We start from the raw sequence: 26,178 nt of genomic DNA on the forward strand, positions 1-26,178 counted from the left end.
GAGGCAGGCGCGCAGCTCCAGGGAGCAAACCCAAACCCTGCAGCCAGGAGAAGTGGGAAGCTGGGAGGGGGCACGGCCAGCTCTTAAGGGTAGGCAGCAAACAGCCCTTCTCCAGACTGGGCTGCAAGCGCTGGCATGGAAGAAGGAATGGGGAATGTGGGTTCGTTTGTGAATCTGCTTCTTGGATACCTTAGACCAGATCAGAGGGCTGAGTGCAGCGCTGTGGGATCAAGACCCAGTCCCACTGTCAGGAGATCAGTGGAAAAGACGGGATGAGCTGGAGGGAGCTGTGCTGCTCACTGCAGCCGCCTGAGCCCCTCTAGCATGGCCGTGCCAGCACCCCACGGAGAGGCTGCTGCTTCCAGGAGTGCCTTTGGCATGGTTAGCCCTTCTGGGCAGTGCGCCGTTTGCCAGGGAGCCAGGGATGCTGTTGTCACTTGTTAATGAGCATCAGCACGGCATCCAGCACCCTCCGAAGCAGAAGGGAACACCCACTTGAAGGCCTGATGCAGTGCTTTGATGACCACCCCAGCAGGGAGCCTTACTCTGGCTGGCTCCCAGCCTGGCCCTGCCCCGGGGACCTGCTGCTCTCAAGCCACTGAGCCCTCCAAACTGCTGCCTCCTGTGTGGGTTGATGGCTCATGTTTGGGACCAACGGCTCTGACACTCTGTCCTGTCCACAGACAGACACCCAGCCCTTCAGGGAGGTCTCCTTGCAGGCAGGCGAGAGGAGGTTTGTGAAATACATAGCCCTAGGAAATTATTTGGACCCTCAAGAGTAGTAAGGGAAATAGAAAGCAGAGAGCACCAGAGCTGCATGACTAGTTTGCATATGTGTCTTTGGCTTTTTAATAAAATACCAGTAAACGCAATATGCCTACAGTTAAGAATGATGGGCACTGGCTGACTACTTTGTGCGTTAAATGTGAATATACCAGCATTAGCTAAATAACAGCATCATTATGTAAATAATGCAAGTCTCTCCACTCAGCAGTTCTTAGAGCTAACGACTCTATTTATTTTTGTAAATATATTTTGCCTGTGATTAAGTGGGAATAAATTGACCCTTCTCCTCTAACATTTCAATACTTCTTATGTAATGTTGATGGGAACAGCACTTTACAGTTAATGTAGCAGTGCATTTTGTGTCCTTCCCTTCCTTTTTCTGATTGTAGTCCAGTTAATACTACAGGCCAAATCTGCTGCTGCTGTAAGTCAGTGTTATGCCATTTGCATCATTTGTGCAAGGGCCAGGAGGTGGCCTGTGATGCTGAACATTGATTCACGGAGTCTTTATTCCGTGCAAGAGACATTTAATTGAACGTATTGCAAGCCGAGTGCTGCCAGGCCAGGTAACGATCTTTCTGCCAAACCCATCCCTGCAGACCAGCTTTCTCTGGGAAAGGGATGGCAGAGGCAGGGCAAGGAAACAGAACTAGTCTCAGGTCATCCACAGGTGTGCAGGGAAAGTCAGGAGCAGATCTCCTGCCCTTTCCCTTGGGAACAGCAGACGCTCTCTGCCTCCCAGCTTAGCCTTGACACTTTTGTCCTGATTTCTCACAGATTGTGTTTGAGGGATTTATACGCAACGGCCACTCAGGAGAGCTCGCCCTTGATGACATTCGGCTAGGCACCGACATCCCACTGGAGAACTGCATGGGTACGTTCTGTGTCTGGCCACGGGGCCCAGGGTGGGGGTGGGGGTGGGGGTGGCTGGGGCTGGAGAGCCTTCCCTTGCAGGCTGCTAGTTGGCCACGGCTTGTCCCCCGCTTGAGTTACTGGGAGTTTCTAGATCTCAGCTGAGACTTTCCTTGCCCATGAAAGAAATGAGGAAGACTCAGTCTCTGGGGGACAGGGGCTCTGCATTGGTGTGAGAGGCAGGAAGCACATGTCTCTGCCACGCAAAGCTGAAAGAGCAGCAGAGGGTTACTGAGAACTATTCTGTGTGATAAGGACATACACCAAATTTAAAAGGAAAGTGCTGGACAAAAGAAACCAGCTGTCAGTCAGTATTACACGCTTAGAGGGGCTGATGAGTTCAAAAGGAGTCTTCTCTAATAAGAAATAAAATAGCAGAGGGGTTTTACAGCAATGTTAAAAGAATAACAAAAGAAATTTTTGTCCTAGAATTCACCGTTCCCCAAACCAGGCCAAAAGCCAGGTGGATTCGTTCAATGCTAAAGACAGAGAGGACTTAAAAAAAAAAAAAAAAAGAGAGAGAAAAAAGTGGTTTTTTAGCAGTTTGCTGGCGGAGCTGTTGCCCTGCCCTGTTCCTCTAGCTGTCATATTCATGTATGCACTCTGATGACTCTAGTCGCCACCTAGCTTGGATGTGGATTTAGACCCATCCCAGTTGACAATGGGACCAGCAGTATTCAATTAGTGGGATCTGTGCTGAGAGCTGGCCACAAAAGCAAGGGCCTGCTCTTCTACATGACTCAGGGGAGGCACGTTTCACTATTTAACACCTGCAAAGTGGCCATGTTCAACGATCCTGAAGTCAGTGGAAAAAGTCCAGTGGAGCAAAGCCTCTTTCCCCTTTGGGCTTTGAAAGGTCCCGTTCAGTGAAGCTGCTCTTCTCTCCTCTGCTGTGGGAGGGGAGGATTCCGGTGCCTCCTAACCCAAGCGGGATGGGTGCTCTCTTCAAGGAGTTATATCTCAGGAGTGGAGGCACGGGACAAGTTGTGCCTGGGAAGGGCTGGTCATGTCACATGCTGCCCTGTGCAGGCAGGCGATGGTGAAGATGGTGCAGACACCAGCATTAATAATAGAACAGAGGACCGGGACTGCCCCAGAGATGCTCTTGAGCGCTGTTGGTCCCCGTTTCTTTGATGCTTTGAACTCTGCTGGTCTCCCATCTGCCAAAGAAGCTAATACTCCATATGTCAAATTCCCTGTATTTAAGGCTAGACAGTGGTGGTTTAATCCCTTGCCTTCTATGGCATTAAAGAAAAGCAAGACTGATGATTAACACTAGTGGCATTTCCTATCTAAGTTCTTTAGAGCTCAGCAATTCACCTAGCTCCAGTGTTACTGTATCTTGGGCCTCGCGAACCTAAAGCTTAGTATTTCTAAACAAAAGCATTAATAAATTGCAAAGTTTCAAGCGTTGCCAGCCCTAAAAATAACACCAAACTGCTACACAAAATTATTTGTCCCATTCTAGGAAGCTGAATGGGAATCTTAAAACTGGTAAGGATAGTTTGTTTCAGATCATTTCTAACAAAGGACTCCCACTGCAAACTTTAACATAACTCATGGGTCATTTCCAATGTCACCAAAATAATAATGAAACAGCAGAGATACAGTGCTGCTCTCTCTCTCTGTCAGAGCCATGAGAATAGCTGACTCCAGCACAGGCTACTGTTTTCAAATGTAATCCTGGGAAGTAATCTGATTCCTTTTTAGCGTGAAAGAACGCTAATAAGTCACAATAATTTTTTCCTTTGACAAATGTGTCATTCGCATTCTGAACTTGAGTGATGATTTCATAGCACTCAGTAAAGCCAGAATCTGCTTCTGTGACTCACAGGCATAATGCAGAAGTAATCTAAAAATAATCAGAAGTCTATTACTTCTGCAAGAAAGTAATCAGTAATAAGTACTGATTATTGCTTTTCAGATCCAGTAATTTGTAATAGATTATTTCTTCAAACTATCTTGAGAGAAGAAAAAAAATCACTTGCCTTTGTTTCTTGTCACTGTGAGATGGAGAGGAGCATGGCATTGGTGCCCAGAAGTAACGCAGTTCCCATGTCAATAATGAAACCAAACCGCTCTTGGAAATTTTAGGGGGTTTCAGGGTTTCGTCACTGGGCCAGGTGGGACTTTTTCTTTGGATGATTCAGGCCAGCCAGCTGAATCCAAATGACCCTAAACCTAAGACATATTTTTCTCTGAAGTCTGTGTCTGAATTGAAGCTTATTGCGTCTGGTCAGTCCTCAGCTGAGACAGGGTTTCTCCCTATCTGGCTGAGGTTGGCTGGCACCCCGCACACTGTTCCCAGCGAGTGGCTTCTGTGGGGCACAGCCCCATGCCTGCTTGGCTTGGCAGCTACCGATCAAGAGAAACATGAACTGTGGCCTTGTATGTAATATTCCCCTCTCTAATATTAGGTTGTTTTTTGTTCCTTTGCAGAACCCATCACAGCTTTCCCAGGTGAGAACTTCTACTTTCCAGGTAAAACTGCACTTCTCTTGGTGGTTTCTTTCTGCTGGCATGGGCTTTTACATCGAAGGGAAGCGATGTGCGTGCTTGTACAAACGGCAAATGTTCTGAGCAGTGAAATGGCAAGCGTGTGCTAAACCTCCCCTGCTGCAGCAGCAGGAGGTGGCACCCTCTGACTCCTGCTAGGTGACAGGGAGCAGGCAAAAAAACAAGTCCCACTGTCTTGGGGCTGAATACCATTAGGAAACCTGCCATCACAAGGCACCTGGCCTCATGAAGAGCAGCAGAGCCCAAAATGGGAAGGCTGAGGAGTAAAGAAAGGGTCGTTATCAACTGACTTAAATGAAAAACCAGTAGCCAATTAAAAGTGAGGTGAGGTGGCGATGACTTACGTCAATGTGTGGGAAGGTTGTTCTCTAGTTTATGGATGCTCTGGCAGTGGTGGTGTTTGAGCTGCTGGTGAGGGATGGTAGGGCCAGTCTGCTTGGAAGGGGAAGGGAGTTGGGAGGTAGAAACAGGAGAGCGAACGGCCATGAGGAGCTTTGAAGGTGACAGTCAATAAAAGGAAAACAAGGTGAAATGGTGCATTTAATAGCTTAATACTAGCCTGAAGGATAGAAACCAGCATTTCTCTGATCAAACCTACAGAGTAAGAGAAAAGGTGAGCAACTCAGGAAAACTGCCTCACTTTTTGAGCAGTCAGCAGGGATGCTGTTTGTCTTGCTCTGGGGTGGGAAAAGCTATCTGCCTTTGCGGGGGAGATCAGTTTAGTCTGTTTGAGGTTTATCCCCATGTTTTGATTTTGGATTTCATTTTCCTGCCTGCCTCTTCTGCGATGTTTCTGGGGGTTGCATTGTGATAAAGAGCAAACTTGGGGCTCCTTAATTTTGAAAGTTGGTTTGCCAGTTCAATCAACGCGCCCTTTGTTTTCAGTTGGACATGATGTCTGTATGCTTCCCACCCCCTGCTCTGCTGGTGGGCTGTTAAATACAGCTGGGCTCTACCCTAGAAGCAGCTGCCCATCTGTATGGGGCAAGCTGTCTCTGGCAGGTACCTGTGTTGGGAGCTGCGGCAGTAAAGGAAAAGTAGACACGGAGACTGAAGTCATGTGTGCGACTCCATCCCTGGGATGTGAGGCAGGGTGTGGAGTGTTACCAGTGGGAGGGACATGCGCAGGGCATAACACCATATTTTGCAGTCATATCCATAGTGTAACAACTAGGAATTTGGGCTTTTTTGTTTGTAGGCTGCTTATTTATGATACTCAGGCTTGTGGTGTTACCAAAAAGCTGCTGCAATGTTCTCAGCTGGAGTTAAAGCCTCACAGCCCTTCCTTACTTAAACCATGTCTCTATGTTCTCTTGGACCTGGTCTGGTACCTGTTTTGCAGACAGCATCCTTGCCTTTTGGGGCTTGTAACATCCATGTCATATTCAGTTTGAACCTCATTCTGGGTTCTCAGATTGAGTCTATCTCAAAGTCCTGCTAACTCATGTTGTTTCTTTTGCTCTTCACCCCATGCGCTGCTGCCTGTATGCCTCCATTTCCCTGTTGTATTCCCCAGGGCATGTTGGCTGTGTAGGGACAGCGTTTTCTGTGCCCAGCACAGTGAGGTCCCTGAGCACCACAGGCAGATGCTGTTGCAGGCACACTTTCCCTTCACACAGGAGCTCTCCAGCTCAATCCAGTGGGCTCCTGCCCATTGCTAGCTCCTTAGAGGACATCCTAGCACTGCTAACAACAGGGGAGCAATTGCAGAAAAAGGCTGAAAAGGTTTCCCTGGCTGACAGGCAGGGAATAGATGGGGCAGAGGGATGGAGTGACCAGGTGTCATGGTTTAGCCCCAGCCGGCAAAAAGCAACCATGTGGCCGTTCGCTCACTTCCCCTGCCCTGCAGCAGGATCGGGGGGGAGAAACAAAAGGCAAAACTCATGGGTTGAGATAAAGGCAGTTTAACACAATAGCAAAGGAGAGGGGAAAACAACAACAATAATACTGATAAACAAATATACGAAACACAATTAATATACAACCGCTCACCAACTGGAACCTGGAAAGCCCAGCCTGCTCCTGAGCAGTGATTCCTGTCCCCCCAGCCCCGGCCAGCTCCCCCAGCTATATACTGAGCATGGTATCGAATACCCCTTTGGCTAGTTTGGGTCAGCCATCCAGGCTCTGTCCCACCCCAGCTCCTTGTGAAAATTAACCCTATCCCCACCAGAACCAGGACACCAGAGAAGGAGCAAAATGCAGAGGGCAAACATGAAGAAGTGAAGATGAAGATTGGAGAAAGCAATATAGCAATTAAAATGAGGGGAAGACAGAGATGCACAACAGGAGATGACAAAAGGAGGGGAAGAAGTCCCTGGCTGGAGAAAATAAGGGAGCTTGAGAGGAAAGAGTGTGCAGGAAGTATTGAGATGTTCTGTAGCCCTCACTCCTGCAATTACATCATGAGCTGAAAAAGTCAGATGCCATTAAAAATAATAACAAATCCTTTCTCTCTTGGCTTGGGAGCAAAGCTGAAAATATGCACCTTACAGGCTCCAGGATCACAAGGCAAATAATAAAAGAATTGTGTGGGTGGAATATCTTTCAGCTAGTGGGTCGGGATCTTACACGACCAGTCAAGTGTGCTTAAACTGTGCTGCGTTTGAGAGTTGATGCATCTCACCCATAAAGAAAAGGTATAACAAGTGGCTGGAAGCAAGGAGTTAGATAAATACCAGGCTAAAAATAAGAGACATTCCAAAGAGTGTGGAGACAAACTGTGGGGAGAACTTGCCTTTGGGAATGGTGGATTCTCCCACACCGGGTATCCTGAAATCAAGACAGGGATATCTTCTTGGAGAAACAGCAGGTAGCAATTAAGGGGTTGAGGCTGACACCGGTTTTGTGGCATTCAGATTAGATGAGTGTAATGCTCGCTTTCAGCTGTGCCATCTACGAAAAGTCCAGCTGTGTTGCTTGTCCACAGTAGTTAATGTCAATGATTTCGGAGAGGAATACGAGCTGTGACAAGGCAGTAGCAGAGCAAGGCAGGCAGCCCTCTAGGAGGCTCTCTGGAAAGGATTTTCTCCTTTTTTCCCCAGGTTACTTTTGCTCTTGCTTATTTCGGGGTTTGATTTCTGCTGCACAGCTCTAAAACTGGTTCCTGTAGAGTCTTCCCTGTTGGGAAGAGGAGGGGCTGTACCTGGCCAGGTTGGAGGTGTGAGCCCAGCAGCACACCCACGTGAAATCATCTGCCCTGTAGGGATTAAATTGGGTTTCCACTGACCTGTGCCCCAAGCTGTGCATAAATACAACACCCACAAACTGGACAGGAACAGCAGGAGGCACTTCTTTGTTAAGACGAGAGCCCTAGTGAATAAATGAGGAAGGGCACGTGTGTGTGTGTGTGTGTGTGTGGTGGAAGGCAAAGGGGAGTGGAAAAATTATTAAGTTAAGATGATGGAATTTTTTTTTTTCCATCTCCCTGAGCAGAGAACTTTTCCACTGATATAAAAGAGAACTTTCAGAGAGCGGCAGAGCCAGTAAAAACAGAGCAGATAACATCAGTGCTGTGCGCTGAGTGGATGGGCAGCTATATTTAGTGGCTGACAATGTAAGGAAGAACAATCATTAATGTTGGGAATTGGCTTCGTTAGGGCTTAGAGACAACTAAGTGTGATTCCTTGATGACTTCAGTTGCTAAATGAACTCTCCAGACTTCTGCTATCTCCCCAGCAGGGCCATGAGGTACGGAAACAGGGGCCAAGGAGAGGCTCTGCACCACCCCTCACATTTGCAGCCCCAGCTGCCGTACGGGGACAGCTGGAGCAGGTCAGAGCCAAGCAGAGGTTGTCCTGAACTCGCAGCCGCCTCGAGATCCCCCAGGGATCCTTCCCACAAGTGGGATCACCTGAGGCGCTTCATGCCACCTCCCTCCATCCCCAAGCAAGCAGAGGACAGGGGTGCGTGGGGAAGGGGAAGCGGGTGCAGGCTGGGCACAATGGCACATGCTTCTCTATGGACAGGCCTGTCCTTTGTACTCCCAGCAATGTACTGGACAATGCAAAGACATCAGGAGGCCACAGAAACTTTCCCCACCTCTGTTTTTCAGAGGGGAGTGCTGCTCCCCCACAGGCTTGGGAGCTGTCGGCATCCCTGACATCTGCCCCCATCTCCCCAACCCAGTTTCCACCAGGAGGGCCCAGTGCACATCAGTGGTTTGAGAGGCTGTTTGTCTGTAAATCTCTCGCTGGAGCAAGGCACTATGTAAGCACAGACTGTCACCAAGTGTAAACACGAGTGGCCTCTGCACAGCGAGCAGCCCCACGGTCTTCCCAGGGGTTGGCCCCATGCCCTGGTGCTGTCAGGCACAGGCGAGGTGTTGGTGATCCATCGGGGATGGCGGTGGGATGCAAACAGGCCTGGGGCAGCTCGGCCAGCTGGATCTGCAGTGGGAGACAGTGATGGGTTATCAGTGAAGCTCAAGGCGATGTTGAACATGCTCACTCCTGTGGGGGGCTGGCGGCAGCCCCCACGGAGTGTCCCCCATGCAGCTGGGTGAGGGGCAGCAGCTTCGCAGGGAGGTGCAGGGATGTACTGCTTTCGTTGCCCCAGGGCCAGGGTGGCTGGTGGAGGTAGAGAAGGAAGTAGGAGGGCTGCCTGGTCTCTGCCTTCCCCACCCCCAACACAGCCCAGCTCAGACCCAGACCCAGCTTCCCCAGGCACCACCCCCATTCCTGGTGGCAAGGGGGCAGCTGGGGTGAGATGGCGTGAGGGCGGCATATCTGGCAGGTAGGCTTCTCCTGAGACATCCGAATTTCTTGCCTACGATGACAAATATGTGGGTGGTTCCCAGCCTCCTGCTCTGTAAAAGCAGGATTTGTCTTGCCTGTGTGGGTTTTTTTCTTGGTTTTGAGGGTTTTTTTTTGTTGTAACTATGCATCTGGGTGCAGTGTTCATTCTTATTTTCACTCCCTGTGCTGGGGTTTTGGGGGATGGGGAGGGGAAGAAAGCCTTGTGACTGGCAGAGAAACCATCATTTTGCCTCATCTCCTGTGCCACCAGCAGCAGAAAAGCGGTCGCCATCCCAAATAACCGGTGGCTCTGCTAGCAGGGCAGTACTTGGAGGGGAGGGCAGAGGCCATGCTGTGAGATGCCCTTGCTGCTAGCAAAACCGGGTGCATCCTGCACTGTTTTGATTTTCTCCCCTTGGCTCCTCTGAGCCTGCTCAGGAAATGAAGCTGGAGTTTGGTTAGCGCAGAGCTCAACGATATGCTGACACTAAACCACAGGAGCCCCCAGTATTCTGCTTGCCAGCACCCAGCCAGGGGGCTGCCCCCCCAGTAGCAGCCCTGGGAGCAAGAGGAGAGGGCGAGCGGAGTCAGGGGGGTCAATGTGTCCAGTGGCAGAGCAAACCCTTCGGAGAGTTTCCCTGGGGACTTTGTCTACCTTGAAGTAGCCAGTAAATAAATGCGGTGCATCTCTCCCAAATTATTTATAGCGTGCCCCCACGAGCGGAGCTGGGGAGGTGGGAACAGCGTGCGTGAGAGGAATAGCACAGAGCCGCTCTCGGGCCGTGGGTGCGAGCACAGACACCGTCCTTCTTCTCGGTGCCTGATGGAGGTGCTTGTGCGTGCATGCTTCTGCGGACTGGCAGGAAGGTCCTACGTGCCTCTGATCGCCAGATGTGCACTGAGCTGTCCCAGGATGACCCGGGAAGCAGGAGCAGCGCCGTGCAGCCGTGCCCTGCCTCCCAATGTGCTGCAGCTGCAAGAGTAGGAAGGGTTAAGCGTGGCTGGGCTGAGCCTGGGTGCTGCCTGCCCTTGAATTCAAGGGAGGCAGGTGCTTTTCCTGCCCTCCCTAGGTGTGTTTGCGATGTCGGCATGAGTTCATAGTCCTAGCTTGCTTAAGCTGCAGAGAGCATGAGTTTCTTATGTGAGTGTTGGGTTGAATTTTGCAGCCTGTGCTGTGTAAATAACCGTAACCATCCTTTCTCACTTTAAAAAATAATAAGGAAATGTGTAAGACTGTGAAGGGGGCACCTGGTGAGACTAGATCTGTGTGCAGAGCACTTTTAGACAGAGGTGGTCTTCTCTGCCTTTGCCGTAAGAATGACAAACGTTTCTCCCTGTAATTTCTTTCCCAGTCTCTTGTGGTAACTTCCTTGGCCACCTGAGATTGTGCTCTTCCTCCAATTAGGAATGTGATGTGTTTTGTCACTGCTTGACAACATCTGCCATGTGGAGACAAAACCAGGTGGCTGATCTGGAGAAGGCCAAAAAAAAGAAGGGAAAAAAACATTTGTTGATGCCAGAAATAACAGTAATAATAGCGTGCATATGGAATTTGTATTGCGATCCAGGCAGCCTGATTAATTAAAAGGGAAGAAAAAGGCGCTTGAATATGCGGGCTCAGCAAACGCCAGGCTGTGCTCCCTCCCCGGCCAGGCACACGCCCCGTATCCGGAGGTGGCCCCGGGACCTCGTGTTACTCCGTGCTGTACTCTTGAAAGCATGTGTGTTTCTTTCTGTGCGTCTGCATGCCTCCCACCTAGCAACCCTGTTCTGTGTCTCCTCCCCAGGGGCAACCCTCCTGCCAGGGACCGAGCCCACAGTGGACACGGTGTCAGTGCAGCCCATCCCAGCCTACTGGTATTACGTTATTGCCGCCGGAGGTGCTGTTGTGGTGCTGGTCTCCGTCGCGCTGGCCCTTGTGCTCCACTATCACCGGTTCCGCTATGCGGCCAAGAAGAGTGATCACTCCATCACCTACAAAACCTCCCACTATGCCAACGGGGCCCCCGTGGCCGTGGAGCCCACCCTAACCATAAAACTAGAGCAAGACCCCAGCTCGCGCTGCTGAGAGCCGAACAGGAACGAGAGAGCAAACAAAACACAAAACAGACAGACAGAAACTAAGACTTCAAATACGTTGCCTCAGTTTTGCACTTTTTTCCTTACCTAGCATACGTGTGAACTCTTAGACATCTCCGTCCCTTCTCCATCCCCCCCACCCTCCCCGAATCTTTTACAAACTCTAAACTAATGCTGCATCTTGGATCGCCAGAAGAGACACACCGCCCCTTCACTTCAGAAGTGAACACTCCCTTTCGATTACTTTTCAAGAACTCTTGGGGTGTTGGGTGGGGTTTTTTTGTTTTGTTGTGTTTGTTTGTTTGGGGAGTATTTTTTTGTTGGTAGGCTTGTTTGGTTTGTGGTTTTTCTCCTCCCAGTAGGCAACCTGCAAGGAAACTTGACGGCGAGCCTGGAAGCTTGTGTGTGTAGCTTGTGTGCGTGTGTGCTAAACCTGTGTATGCAAGTGTGCATGGGAGCGCGTGCGTCTGACTGACTGAATGTATGTTTAGAAATAGCCCCTTTTTTAATTTGCTTGTTGTTGCTTCTACTTGCACAGGGAATGCTTTTTTTTTTTTTTTTTTTTTTTTTTAAATTTTCCCCCTTCCTGCCTCCCCTCTGGAAGGTCTGGGACACATTTGTGGTAAATACCCTGATTTGTTTACTTGGGGAAGAGAGCGATGCTTTTTTGTTGCCTTATCTAGCTTTGGCTGAGTTTCTTGTTTGATAGCGTTAATGTCTCGGGTGCAAAATGAGAAGAAGAGGCCAGGCTGGACAGTAGGAATGTCCACCTCAGATGGCTAGAAGAATCCAGAGAGGTTCATAGACGTCCAAAAAGTAAGATCTCTCCATCTTATTCTTTCTGCAGCCAACATGATAACACAGCCATTGTTTGGAAGGGGCGGGGGGGGACCCTCCTCTTCCCCTACCCGCAAGTGAATCTATTTAAAGTTGCCTTATATCAGAGAAGCTCATAATGAATGTTTTGTTTGTATCTGTTAAAGCCAGCCTTAGGGTAACACGTAGACTTCAGCAGGTCTAAGGTGGATGCTAAATACTGTAGTTTCTTGAGAATTGAAGGTTTATTTATTTTGTAAGTATCCTCGCTCTGGGTGCTGATGGTTTTGCTTTTACATGGGGAGGGGGGAGAGGGCTCCTCCTTGTCTTTCTGCTAGAAATGTTCAAGGGACAAGTATAATTCCCCTTTCTGGCTTTTGTTGTTTTTTTTTTTTCCTCTGCCCAATTCATAGCTGCTGAATCATAAAAATTGCCAGTTGACTTTCTAGAATGTCAATTAGTTTTGCGTTTGCTAATGTTCTGCTTCTTAAAACGTCAGTAACATTTAGCAAGCAAAGCCTAAGCAGGCGCGTCTGGGGGGCCCAGCTATTGCTGCTGCTTTAACCGGGGAGGCGAGATGGAGCCTCCAACACGCCTCTGACTGTTGAATGGCCCAGCGTATTGTAGTGGAAATGCCTTATATAAATTACTGAATGATGACATGCAAAAGTGGTTTGAATCGTTAACTCTAATCTGTTTGCAGGCAAAAAAAGTACCTCCAGTGAGCAAGGTTCTCCATCTTGTTTGTGTTCATTTGTGATGAGTGATCAGATTCCCTGCCCCCTCCTAAACTTGCTAGTGCTCCCCACCCCTCCTTTGTCCATGAATATTGCATAAAATGAGTCGAGGCGAGCAGCTCTGTTAACTTCCCTGCAGCCTTGAGCTTCCTTTTGGTCTGGGGAAAAAGTGGAAACACACAGTGCTGTGTGTACGTGGTATTGGCCCTATGGCAGTGGAGTCCTCTCTCCAGGGGGTCTCTGTCAATGGGGGTGTCACTCTGCCCTCCCTCCTTGCCTCTTTTTGTGCAGCCTGTTTCAGCTTTTCATGCTGTTAACTCAACAGATTTCAGTGGAACTCCCTCAGCTGCAACAGCAAGTGTCTAAAACATGCAGGGAGCGCAGAAAAAAACCAGGGTGACTTGGCATGGTGAACATGTTAGGGGTGGTGGATGCTCGGGGCAGCATTCCCCCGGGGACTGGCTCCCACAAGCTTCTTGAGGGCAGCAGGGACGTGCCTGTCCCAGCAGAGCTGTAAAGGACCTGCGGGAGCTCCTGCCACCTTGCAGGCAGTGCTACGCAGAGTTCCCCAGAGAGAGGCTTCCAGAGCTGGGGTGCTTTCTCTGTGTGCCTCCTCGTTACGCAGCACTGGTGTTGCGGTGCATATGGTTTGTAATGTGGAATCCTACCTCCCCCCCAGCCAGCTGCAAATTAAAACAGATGTGAAATATTGGCATGCGCTTGCTGTGTTTTCAGATCAGCCCAAGCCATGTCAGCAGATGCTACCATCACATTTCCAAAGTCAATTGAATCTCCCTAGGTCAGACCATCCCCTCACTTCGACCAAGTTCACTCCCATGGACTTTATTAAGTGCGCATTGGTGTGTCAGAGAGGAGAATGTGGCACCCTGTCTTTCAAACCAAAATCACCAAAGACAAAACAGAAGGTCACTTCAAGATTTTTATTCCCAGTTGTCCCCTGCTCCTTGAGCCCTGACATCCCCAGCATTGCCCAGTTGCCTGTGTGTGAAAAATATCTTGTGGAAATTTGAAACTCTTTGAAGATGTATTGTGTGGAATGTAATAAAATGATGATATTTTTATACAAATATCTGGGGTTTTTCTTCCTTCTTTCTTTGCTAACAATAACACTCAGTTAAAGCAAAGTGGTGTTTCAGAACTCCATGTTTCCTTTCAGAGCATCAGGGCTAAATCCTTTAGGGAGGTGAAGCTGCCGTTCCTGCTGCATGCAGACCTGCAGCTAATACCCAGCTCCCAGCAGCACAGCTGGTGCACGCACCCTGCCGTGCTGCGCTCAGGATTGGGCCGCTAATAGTGGCTTTTAGATCCATTACATTTGTACCGGTCCTTAGTGGGAGTTTTGGGCGGCTGGACTGACACTTAGGATCGTTTGGGGATTTCGCTAGCGTTGCTTAAGTGCTAAATTGCTCAATGTGATTATGCAGAATTTCTCCAGCCAGGGCCCCTGGAGACAGGACATCTGACTTCCCAGGGTCCCAGGGGCCGGCTTGGCTGCCAGCTCAGTTGAGCTGTGCACTCCTTCCCCAAGCACAACGAAAACCGGGTAAGCCATTACCAAAATTAATAATGAAAATGGCAATGCGTTCTTCTTCTGTAAAATCCTTTCAGGGCTTCTGCATGTCGGACTGTGGCGGAGAGCTGCGCGGGAGCGGCCCAGGTGCTGCGGCACCGAGGGTTTGGAGAGGTGTGCGTTCCTTGCTTTCCCTCCACTCGAGTCTTCCCAGCTTGTTACAGGGACCTTTGCTACAGCATTTGTCCTTCCCATCTTCTTCAGGTGCGCCTTTCACCCCTTTAGAGGAATCAGCAGCATCATATTTCATGTGAAATATATTTTGCTGCCAGTTTGAGAGGTTTTTCTTTCCCTCCTGCATTTATTTTCCTTCTGTCATACTCTTTACCCTGGCATACAGCTCAGCTTTGCAATGAAACTTCCTGGCTTTACTAGGAATTCAGGGCATCAACAAAAAAATAATTCAAATGTGATCCCTCGCTTCGGCTGTTCAAACACAAGCAAAGCTGAGGACCCATGCCACTTTTTTTTTTTTTTTTGCTGTAATTGTACAGCAAAGCCCATACACTTGTAATTTGCATTTTGTACACTTCAGTGACTGTCCAAGCAAAATTCAAAACAAATATGCACATGCGAAAAACAGGGAGGGAAAGACTGGCTGATGGCTTCCCAACAAGGAAGAAAAAAATTCTGTTAAGTAAACAGACAAAAAGGGAGGAATCATTCAGGGTTTAATTATTCTGTATGTGCGCCGCAACCAGATTGACCGGAGAGTTGGGTGCTGCTCAGTCTGCAGTGCATCACAGTGAAGAAAGCAGCTAAAATTAGCACTCTTTGTTTAAAAAAATAAATACCACTTAGTGTGATTTTGATGCAACCTTTTTTGCAGGTAACTTAAGGCGTTTAAGAGTGTACTTTAAAAAAAAAAAAGGATAAACTTTTTGGGGTAGCAGTAGGGGCTGTGTATTTCAGCGAGTGGCATTAGGGGTGGAAGCTTGATGTCTCCTGTGCGCCGCAGGGAGGGTCCCGGCATGGCTCCCCTGCTTGTACATGGGATGATGGTGCCTTTTTATCTCTATGGTTGCTGCCGTGTTGTAAGGAAAGCAGTTCCATGCAGCTGGTAGGAGAGGGCCCACGGGCACTCTCTGTAAGCACTGGGGCAAAGCCAGTGGCAAAGAGGGTTGTGCAGGGAGGAGCGATGGCCTGGCAAAGCAAAGGCCTCTGTGGGAAGGGCTGTGCTGCGCCCTACCTGGGCAATGTCCGAGAAGGGGGATCGGTCAGGAGCAGGATGTGAAGCACGGTGCTTGTTAAGGCAGCCGGGAGACTGGACGTGCAGCTGGGCCGCCTCCTGCCAGGGCAAGCGCCTGCAAAATGGCACTTGGCACAGGGAACTCGGGGCTGCTTTCCCCCAGGCTGTGAGGGCGAGGTTGGATTTTTCCTGTGCAGGGATGGGTTGCAATGCCTCTGCTGGGAATGTACAGGAATGAGGTAGAAACCAGATTGTGTATAGGGCTGTGTTGGGAGTTTTGCCCTTCTAGAAAACCTGTGAAAACCTGCTGGCTGTCGGGGCTGCCCCAGCTTACCCCGTGTCAGGGCAGCAGAGCTTGGCACGCAGGCACCAGGCGAGGGCCCCGAGGCGAGCTCGGACAGCCTCTTGGCTTTCCGCCACAGCTCCTCCATCGGTGGCTTTGGCGGCTCTTTGGAGCGATTGCAGGCGCAACTGCCAGTTTGAGGAATAGTGTCGTTAGCCATTGTCGCTGTAAAAACAAACAGCAGCAACGGGGAGGGCAATAAACATATCAGGATGCCACAGAGCTGCCGGCTTCTCCCCCCGGCTCCCAGCCCTTGTGCAGTGGCAGCGGGCTGCCAGCACTGCCCTCGCGCTGAGGGACTGTGCTCCAGCACAGAGCACTGAATCCGGATAGTGGCTTCTAACCTGGGTAGTCCAGCGATAAAAGAGAGGGAGAGGAAAACTGTGCTGTATCATGCTACTGTAATGCCGTATGCATGCATGCCGCTGCCACCATTTTCCTGGCCTTGTGCCGGTGACGACAAGAGGTGCAAAAGGAGGATGTGCCGGGGAAAGGGTCGGGCTGCAACAGGGGACGTGGCAGCTGCAGGGAGGGGTTGGCAGGGTCCCCATTTCGGGCAGCCACCTTGGCCATCTACCATGTGTGCAGCGAAGGCAGGGTGCCATGCGTTGGAGGGCAGTGCCGGGGCTGGAAATAGCTGCCTGCTCACATTCGCCTCCACACCAAGCGCCCAGCATAGTTCCACATCGCCTGAGCGCTTTTTGGGGAGGGGGGGGGGTGTCTTCAACTGCTCAGCCGCATTTCCCCTGCGTACGGGAAGCCCGAGAGGCTCCTCTGTGACCCCCCGGTTTGAAGATGGTGCCATGGTGTGCACTGTGCGCTATCACCAGGGCAGCCCCGAGGCAATCTGAGGATAAGGTCCGGGGGTTCCCGTGCTGCGGAGGGCTGCTGGGCCAAGGGAGAGGCTGCTTGTTTGCTTTCTTTCATGCTCAGCTGTAGCCAAAGCACTGTTTTAATTTGAAATTTGGCAGGGATTTAGGCCTTTTGTAAACTAAAATCGTTCTGTGTTTCTGGAGGAGTGGGGAAGAGAGAAGTGAGGTGGATTTTCAGCTGGAAATAGAGCGATGGGGGCATCAGAGGGAGTGTTTCTGCCTTGTGCCTGCGCTGCTGCTTTGAGAAGCGCTTCCCCGAGGGTGGGAGGTGTTGCCCCCCAGCCCCCGGGGCTCCCAGCCGGAGGAGCAGCGCTGCGCCGCCGCCGCCAAACGGAGTGGTGTCAAGGCGAGGCCACGGCGGCTGCTCTGCTATGTCAAAACAAAATGATGTGTGTTGGAGTCACGCTATTGCTGTGCAGAGAAAAGGGCTGGGAATGAGCAAAGGGAGAAAAGCAGGGATCAGAGCAGCACTGGAGCTCTGCCTCTCTCTGCCAAGGCTGGGGAGTGGTAATTTCTGACCCCATTTTCCTGGGCTTAGCTGGATTTAATGTTTCGGGCTCTCGTGGGTGCTGTTTGGCATTAGCTGTGTGCCTCCGACACTTCCCTTGCCAGGTGGGATAGCACTGACCAAGATGGATGTTGTAGCAGCAGGAGAGAGGGGTGAGCACGTAAGAGGGCACTTGCTGTTTTGCGGGAAATGAGCAGCACACGGTTGTTTCCCCACTGTGGAAAGGACCAGAAGGCAGCCAGCTACCCCCCTTTTGTACCAGGAGGCACAGATGCAGATGTTATTGGGAAGTGAAAGACAGTAAGTAGCAGTGCCCACAAGCCACCATCACCTAGTGCATCCATCCCTGGTTTGCCCCAGAGCCTGCTGACCCTGCAGGAAGCAGGGAGTGGGAACATGGGGATGGCGAGAGTGCATCCCGGGTGCTCTCCAGGCCAGGCTTCCCTGTGCCAGAGAGGCTGTGGGTGAGCAACAAAAAGGGCTGGCAATTGCTGCAAGTTTGATAGATCATTTGGGAAAAGCACCTCTTTCTGAGAGACTCATTTTGTTCACCCAGAAAGAGCCCAAGAGGCACCATGGCCACCATCTGCAGACGCCTGTGTGTAGAGGGATGCGCGGTGACACACAGTGTTCTGCCCTGGTATGGAGGGACCCAGCAGGAGACAGCGCTTGGTGTCTGGACTTAAACCAGACAAAGTCAGTCTAGAAAGAAACAGCAGTTTTTTTCTCAGTGGTGGTCATTTGCCTTGGAGGAATGTCTCTAGGCTCCAGAAACTGGGGATCGGGTGTCCTCTCCAAAGCAATAGCTCTTGGCTTTGTGCAAAGGTCTCTGCCTGTGGTAGTGGGCACTGCTGGTGAGCCCGTGCAGGCAGGCTGGTATTGAGCACGCATGGTGCCAGGAAGTACATGCTGGTCCATATGATGCATTGACCTCAGCTTCGCAGGTTTGGAGAGCTTCCTGCAAAGAGGCACGTGTGTCTGTGGCAGGGCACTGGAGAACCTTGTCTGCTCTTGTGCCTCCCCCATCCACCCTGGCAAGGTGTATCGAGCACATGTCACCCCCTGCTTCCAGTAACCCCCTCCCTGCCCAAATGCCCCCCCCACACACACACACTATTTTAAAACAGATGTATATTAAAGCTCCATAATCTCTGGAAATACTAATTCTCTCCTGCTCTCCCTCCATGTAAGTTCATACCAACATGGTACTTAAGTCGCTCCTTGTCTTTGATTAGAATCTCATCTTTCTTTTTCAGGTCCCATAAATTAGCCTTTTAGCTGGCAGTGCTCTCAGATCCAACAGATAACAGCCTTTTCTCGGCATCTGGCTGTTTCCAATAGCATCGCTAGCATCATCTTTTGGGCACGACCGGCTAGGTACTCACAGCCATCATTCAGCACACATGCTTTCAAAAGGGTCTTTCACTCAGGAGAAAGCGCTCCTCCTGTTTAAATACAGTTCCCCCTAGCTTTCTTGCCTACCTTTCTCCAGTATACGTTTTGGTCTTTTAAAATGCAAAGTAAATTGCACCTGAAAGCTGCCCTTTAAGGAAGCAGCTCTCCACAGCACAGGGTGATGCGTATTTTCCCCATTTTGCCCAGCAGCTTGCAGGGCTTTTCTGGGGACCGCTTTCCAAGGGGGTCACTTCCACAGCCTGCTCCACTTGTGACAATACTGCTGAGGTTTGCCACAAAGGAGCCTAAATTGATGACAAATAGCAGGCTGGTTTCTGTGACGGGAAATCATCTCCACTAGGAACTGAACTGAGACCACCGGCTTCAATTCCCACAGCCAGCCACGTAGCCAGAGCTGATTTTGTTAATGACTCGAGAAACCCCAGTATGGAAAAAGAGACGTCGAGTTGTATTTTTCCAACTGCAGCATAGAGCCCTGCGTGACAACATACAATCTGATAGCAATGAAATGACATGCAGGGAACAGAAGAATAAGGGTCTACCATGAGCCTGAGGAGGAAGGAGGAGGGGTGAGGAAGATGTCATTTAAGCAGGACTTGGAGTCATATTAGCATGGGGAATTGAGAAAATTGCTAGCAGAGTAAATAGATTTTAGGCTGGGCTTTTTGTATAAAAGTTCTCTCTTTTCAAGTTTTCCCAGCGCTCCTTCCTTTCAGGCTGGAAGAACTGGTGTTCTTTTCAAAGTGTTGATTAACCGATACTTTGTTTTTTCTGGCTTTTCCCTCAAGGCTACCCTGGGAAATAAAAAAGCACCAAATTGCTAGCTTGTTCTCACACAAAATTTAGAGGAGCTACAATATGGAAAGGCAGAAGACTTCCAACAGCCTTTTCCCACACATGGGCTCCTCGGGCAGACCATGGTCCAATTTTAACCTTTGCTCTGGTTTGAGCAACCTACACTTTCTGTAGGGTTGTGTGGGTGACACGGATGGGAAATCTCACTGCTTGTCTTTTGACAGAGGACTAGCAAAGCAGACATCTCCGCGAGTGAACTGCTTTGCAAGTTATTTTTCCACATGTTCGGCTCTAAATGTTTGCAAGAGGCCCTCAGGCAGTTCTCCCAGCCCTAAGATGTTGCCATCTGGGCCTGTCAGTTCTGGAAGTGTTGAGAAATCATGTGAACTCGCTGTTACAGTGAGGATTTAGAGAAGATGGTGTGCACCTATGTTTCTTCAACAAGTTACCAGCAGCCTCGAATCAGCTTAATTGCCTGGCTCACTAAATGCAGAGCTCATCTTCAGGAGGGGCAAGTGTTGGGTTTTATGTGTTCCTATTGCCAGGTTCGCTTGAAAATTCAAAGAAATCCCTTAATCCTTTGAGTGCGGAAGACAAAAGACAATTCTGCCCAAAGAATGGGTATTTGGGAAGGTGTCATTAGTACCAGTGTGGAGGATCTCTGCAGTTGGGTGTAAGGTGGTGCTGGAGCACTTCCCTGCTCTGGAAGTGAACCTTGAAATGTCGCCGGTGGGGATTGCCTGATACCATTGCCTGTGATACCAAAAAAATGGATTTGACAATTCAGGAGGCCTTTTCAAGTCCTAAATCTCTGTGCAGACATGCGTAAATATTCTTTTATAAGGTTTTGAATAATTTCTTTGCACGTGGCTTTTTAGGCACAAGTTACATTCTTTGGTTTTGGTTGTTTGTAAGTAACCTCTTTAAACTCTTCTTGCCGTTTTTGCACAAGACGCGCAGTAGCCTTGGTTTTCAACCACAACTGTTTCAAGGGTGTGACTTCTCCAGCTTTCTAGTAGCCCCTGATTTTCTGTATTCCTGATCATTTCGAGGTGCCTCCTCAGTTGAGCACCTCAAGTTACAGGCAGCTTTGAAAAATCTAAGGAGATTGAAATGAAAGGGCATTTTCTTTTGGAAAACTGAAGGAGAGCCATGGTAACTATGTATAGAAATAATGCTAGGAAGACTGCACAGGAAAATAACTTGCTTCTGCTCAGATTACGACATGTGCATTTGGTTACCAGTGCTTGATCTGTGCTGAACAATGAAAAGAAATGTCACCACTAAAAGGAATTTGGATCAGAGAAATGTTCACGTAAATGCCTAGATGTGGACACCCATTTGCCGCTCTTCCCATTTCAACCAGCTTTTGCATTAAAACATGTAATGATGATACATGACTTCCTCAAATTACTATGAATTTATCTGAGGCCCAAAGAGAAACTGGGTCATTGAAGCTCTGTGTCCAGTAAGATGTATGGGAAAAGATGAAAAGTAGAGTGTGCTAAATGGATCTAGCATTAGTGGCAAGTAATGATAGTCACTAAGATCCTATTCAAAGTTGTAAGGATAATACCCATGAGCATGTTAATAGTGAATTATGGCCATTATGCAGGCACCAATGACAATATTTTAGTGCTATTCAAGTTATCTGGTTTCTTTGCTTTCACTCGCTCTCTTTTCTTCTTAAAAGCTGGTCATTTGGTGGTCATGAAATGTGATGTAGTGGGAGGATCCTGTTCTCTTGAGTGTGCAAGAGTATTCATTGAGTTAGGCCAGAGGAAGAAGAAGAGTTCTTCCTCCTTTCATGAGGAAGAGCCTTGCTGTAGTTTTAACTATTGCTTTCTTCTGGGGAGTCTCACAATGCAGTCACCAGTGGCAATAATGCCCCCGAAAGACCTCTTTAAACAAACAGTGCTTCCCATTTTGTTGTTCTAGTGAACTTCCCAAGAATGGAGGATGACTTTCCAATCTCTGAGCAAGACTTCGAAGACAACGATGATGCAGGTTGGTACTGAAATTCCACATGGGCAATTTATCTGGGGGAACTTTTGTTTCAGTGTCAGATGCTACAATTGCTCACAAAACTCGGCTTTAATGGGAGTTAGGAGCTAGACCACGCTTGAGAACGTACACTCAAGTGGTGGGTTACTGCCTGGACAAAGATATTCGTTTTCTTTTCTTGTTTTCCTTTTTAAACAGCCAGCAACCTTTCAAAGTCAATATATTGTATTTGTCTTAGGACAAGTGGAACTGATCTTTCAAGCGTTAATTGCTGCTTGCATGGCATTTTGACTTGTAAATGGAGAAAATTAAGTCTGGGATCTGTGACAGATTGTTTCTATAGTTTTGAGCACAATGGCACTTGAAGGGCCAGGGTTTCAGTGGGTGTAAAATGCTAGCATGCTGTTTACATAGCCTGAGATGTAAAAGTGAATTACAGTGCCTAACTTTCTTGGTAGTTAGGTGCTTTGCATTATTTCTGGACCTGGGTTAGCAAATCCTGCTGAGATATACCCCTGGAGGGGCTTATACTCTTGTAAGGCCATCACAACTCCAAGTGAGAAATGCATAAAGATGGGGTGAAATAAAAAAATGATCCCTGGATAATAAGTGCCCATTCCACTGCAGATTACTTTGGATCGGATAGGAACGACACACTGTTCTCTACTAACTCTCCAGGAACCCCGAAGCTGGACAAAGAAAAAAGCTGGCTCTACACCCTGGATCCCATTCTGGTGACCATCATAGCGATGAGCTCCCTCGGTGTCCTCCTCGGGGCCATCTGCGCTGGTCTGCTCCTCTACTGCACGTGCTCGTATGCTGGGCTGTCCTCACGGAGCTCCACCACACTGGAGAACTACAACTTCGAGCTGTACGACGGCATCAAGCACAAGGTCAAGATGAACCACCAGAAGTGCTGCTCAGAGGCCTGACCGGTGCCCTGGGGACCACCCTTGGCATTGTACCCAGTGAGGTGGGCTGGCAGGGGGTTACTTCTTTTGCTGTTTTCTATGGGAACTGAATGCCATAACAGGGAACAAGGGGGTGGGAGGAGCGAGGGGAGGCGCTGCTCCTGCCGCCAGGTCCCACTGGCAGGTCGCGCTCCGCCAGGACCGAGCAGACGTTCCCGCAAACCGGGCTGTTCCGGGTGAGGGGAGACCGTGACCCTTGTTTGTTGGTTCATCTTCATTTTCTGCTGATGCGAGTGGCTGAGACGTGGCGAGGGAGACTGGTTTACCTTTTGGATGTGAGAAACTAAATGTTGATCGTTATTTCCCACCTCCTTTTTCTGGGGAGTTGATGAGCAGGCTGAGGGATTTCTTTAGCCACCCTGTCTTTAGAAACAACACACACACACGCGGAGACCCTGTCCATTTTAGATCCCATCCAGATACCACTTTGGCTGTAGCAATTTGTGCACTTCACACTAAGTCCAGGAAGCTGCAGTTTCCAGTCCTGAAAGTGGAAGCATGTTGTTACCTTCAACTTTCCTTCTCCTGGTAGGAGGGAAAGGTGGGATACTGGGTTTAGTGTCAATGGTAACAGCAGAGCTTTCTGAAGTCATTAAAAAATAAAATAGAAAGGAAACCCTATGTGTAGAAGCGCCTCTTTGAGAGAAGCTGAAGAGCCTTAAAGTGATTTGTGAATAAGAGCCATTTATTAAATCCAGATCTTGGATTGCAACAGCTGAGGCCTCCATCAGGAAGGCCTTTCTTTGAATCTCCCACCCCTCTTAAACCTGCCCTTTTTCTTTCTCTTTTTTTTTTTTCTATAATGAGAAAATTGCAGCAAACAAAAGATAGAGCCAGTCAGCTCCTGGCACTCAGGCGACAGCTTTGGGAAGGGAGCCTCTCCAAAGTGCCAGGGAAGGAAAATGAACAGGGAAGGAGGCTGGAGGAGTGCCCACAGCCCCGGGAGCCCGGCGGTGGCACCCATTGGCCCCCATCGCCTTCGTGGTGCTCCCTTTCTCCCTGGAGGTGGTGGGCATGAGCTGGCGCTGTCAGCATCGATGGACCAAATGGCTGCCGTCGTATCCCCTTTGGAGCAAAGCTGCACTGCTCCTAATCAGTAGCAAAACCCCGAAGTTTTATTTATGAGCTGTGTTTAGTTTTACTTTGAACAAGTGCCTTAGAAGAAGTATTTTTCCTCCATCTGATGATCAGTGCTGTATCAAATAACAAGTGAGGCCTTCATCCTTCCCCAGCAAAACGCTCTTCTTCACCGATCTCTACCAGGTAGAGCCTGGCTGAAGAAGTCTGGTCTTTCTACTTTCAAGTGGTCTGGCTACATTATCTGGCAGCTGATACCTCTCCACTTACCACTGTGCCATGGGAGAGGAGTGTTATGAAAACAATTTAATGAAGAAAAAGTGTTCAAATGCTGGGCCCCAAACCAATGCCTTCATTTCCAATTCAGTACAGACAGATCACCCCTATCAGCTTGCACATATACAAGTGAGAAACCTTTCCAGCATGGTGGGTTTGCTTTTCCAGGAGCTCTTTGGAAATACCTGACATGTCCTGATTTTACGTTTTGCCTAGCAAATAGTTTGGGTTGGGGATGGATTTTTTTTTGCTCACTCACCGCAGAGCACTGAAGGTGTGATGTGCTGTGAAGCTCAATTTGCACAGCCCCTGCAAACACATCCTGCAGGAGGCCAGGTGTTCGGGGAGATGAGCAACATCTGGAGAGGAGATGAGCATGGACAGTGCCACAGCTGCTCCTCGGTGTGGTGGGAATAGGAACATTTGTCTAGTGTTTCATGAAAAGCTCCATCAGACGTTAAGTTTTTTTTTAAAAAAAAAGACTTCTCCACTGTAAGAGACACATGTGTTACCGGGGAAGCAGATACCAGCAGCTGTGTCATCAAAACATCCACGGTTCATACACGCACACGCAGAGATGCACACACACAAAGGCCTTCATTTTTTTAAATTCACACTGTGCGCCCAACAGAAACGCCAGTAAATGTATCTCAGATTCTCCTTTTGAATCACCTTATTTCTTTTGGCATTCTTCGTGGACAAATTCCACAGGGATGTTATTTTACTGTACAAAAGAAACAGAGGCAGTAAGAGGAAATGTACCAGACCATTTCAAAGCTGGATTGCTGCTGCTCGATGATTCTGTCCCCTTTAAATCACAGGTGAGGGGAAGGGTGAATGGAAAAGGACCATACGGTAGAAAAGTCGACTTAGGCAAACAATAGGTGCAAATATATAATTAAAAAGGTGATGTTATGGTGTCTAGTAGGCGTACAGAGAGAAGAGTTCGTATATACATATATTCAGAAATTGTGTGTTTGCACACGCACGTGAATTCTCTGTATGTATCGTGTATGTGACTTATTCCGTGGGACTGACTCGTGTTAATATATCTCTTGATCTGGGGCAGGAGAGTACTGCTGATCTTGGCACTAACTTGGCACGGGCCCAGCGATGCGTCCGCTCTGTGTCCCCCGCTTGCCCCTTCCAGGTGGGGCAGGGCCCACGCGTGTGCGCTTGCCGGGCAGGAGCAGGCCAATAATGCTGCAAAGCCGATACCTCACTTACCTCTGCTGGGTGCTTTACTGTTCTTCTACGGAAAACTGTGTTTGATTGTAACTTCAACAGGGAAAGAGAAAAAAAAAAAGTAGCCAGTGCATTCAATTCATTGCATCCTCCTCTGCAAATAGATTTGCTGATCGCAATTCCCTCTGTGAAATTCAGAAAAGAAAAAAAAAAGAAATCGGTATTAATGCCTTTGCTGAAATGGGCTGTTGCCTCCACACCCTTCCCATGGCGAGGACATGTTGCTAACGGGCGGGCTGTAGTGCTGGGGGATTACATTTTGTGGGAAGGTGTCGGGGGTGAGCATGGGAATTAAACCATTAAGAAATTATATGCAGAAATGGAACTTCTCCAAGGTTTGCAGTTCAAGGTATTTGACCGTTCACTGGCTGAGCCAGGACTTATGGACTTAAAGAGCTTTTACTGTGATTCTTCAGTGTAAAAAAACAAACAAACAAACAAAACAAAAAAAAATCAAACTGTGTTTATATGATTTGTATAAAAACCTTTTAAAATTACTATTTAATAAACATTATGGTAGAGATTATGTTTCAGTGGCTTTTTATTTATGAAAGAGCAACTACAAGAAAACTGAACTGAGAGGGCTATGGGCAACCAGAAACCTCCCCAGGGGAACCGAGGCACGGCTGGAGGCATGCGGGACCGTGCCCACCGCCCTCCTTTGCTGCACACCACCCATCCCCCTGGGGAGGTCACCCCGGGCTGCCTGCCACCCCAAGGTGACGTGGGGCTGTAATGCAGACCCTGTGCACACACACGTCCCCCTGCTCGGACACGGCCTCTCTTCCTGGAGCCGGGGGTGGCTGGACGCTGCTCTGGCCCAAGAGCAGCTCCTGAGCACAAACCCAAAAGTGGACACAGGTCCCCTCCTGCCGCTCTGTGCTGCTGCTGAGCACTGCCAGCAATCCTGGAGAGGAGTGAAGTTTTAGACTAAGAAAAACATCATTTAGGACTAAACCAGCCCGGTGCTGAGCAGAAAGGTGCACTCGAGGCTTTGCAGTGCAACCCCATAGGGTGGTAACAGCCAGCCAAGGATGGGATGCGGTTTGGGGGGACATCTCGGCTGCACACGGGGCTGGGGGTGACGTGGGGCGTGGTGGCACAGGCACCACACATGGAGCAGCCTGCGCCCTCTCTGCCTCCTTCCAGCCAGCCTCAGGGGTGTGCGGGGGGCCAGACTGTCCCAGTTTGGCCACCTCGCCAGTGTGCAGGTGTGTGGTGCCAGCATGCCCCTGTCCTGGTCCCATGGCCCTGCAATGGTGGGCAGTGACCAGGATGGCATGGTGCTCTGCAGTTTGGCTTCAGCCC

At 49.3% G+C, this 26,178-nt stretch overlaps 1 protein-coding gene across 2 annotated transcripts in view; it reads left to right on the plus strand.

Annotated features, from left to right (window-relative positions):
- Nucleotides 1-22,233, plus strand: part of NRP2 (neuropilin 2) — a gene marked incomplete at both ends in the record, with an annotated part of 88,552 nt that extends 66,319 nt beyond the window's left edge. Inside the window, 4 exons of one of the 2 annotated variants that reach the window (XM_082483484.1) lie at nt 1,564-1,660; nt 4,138-4,179; nt 21,236-21,304; nt 21,929-22,233. In XM_082483484.1, the coding sequence (XP_082339610.1) occupies nt 1,564-1,660; nt 4,138-4,179; nt 21,236-21,304; nt 21,929-22,233 (513 nt within the window). The remainder of the gene's footprint in view (nt 1-1,563; nt 1,661-4,137; nt 4,180-21,235; nt 21,305-21,928) is intronic. The other variant, XM_082483485.1, reaches the window with a different exon arrangement.
- Between the last annotated feature and the right edge of the window lie 3,945 nt (nt 22,234-26,178).

Source organism: Vanellus vanellus, assembly GCF_965231255.1.
Source record: "Vanellus vanellus genome assembly, chromosome: 5".
Lineage (NCBI taxonomy): Eukaryota > Metazoa > Chordata > Aves > Charadriiformes > Charadriidae > Vanellus > Vanellus vanellus.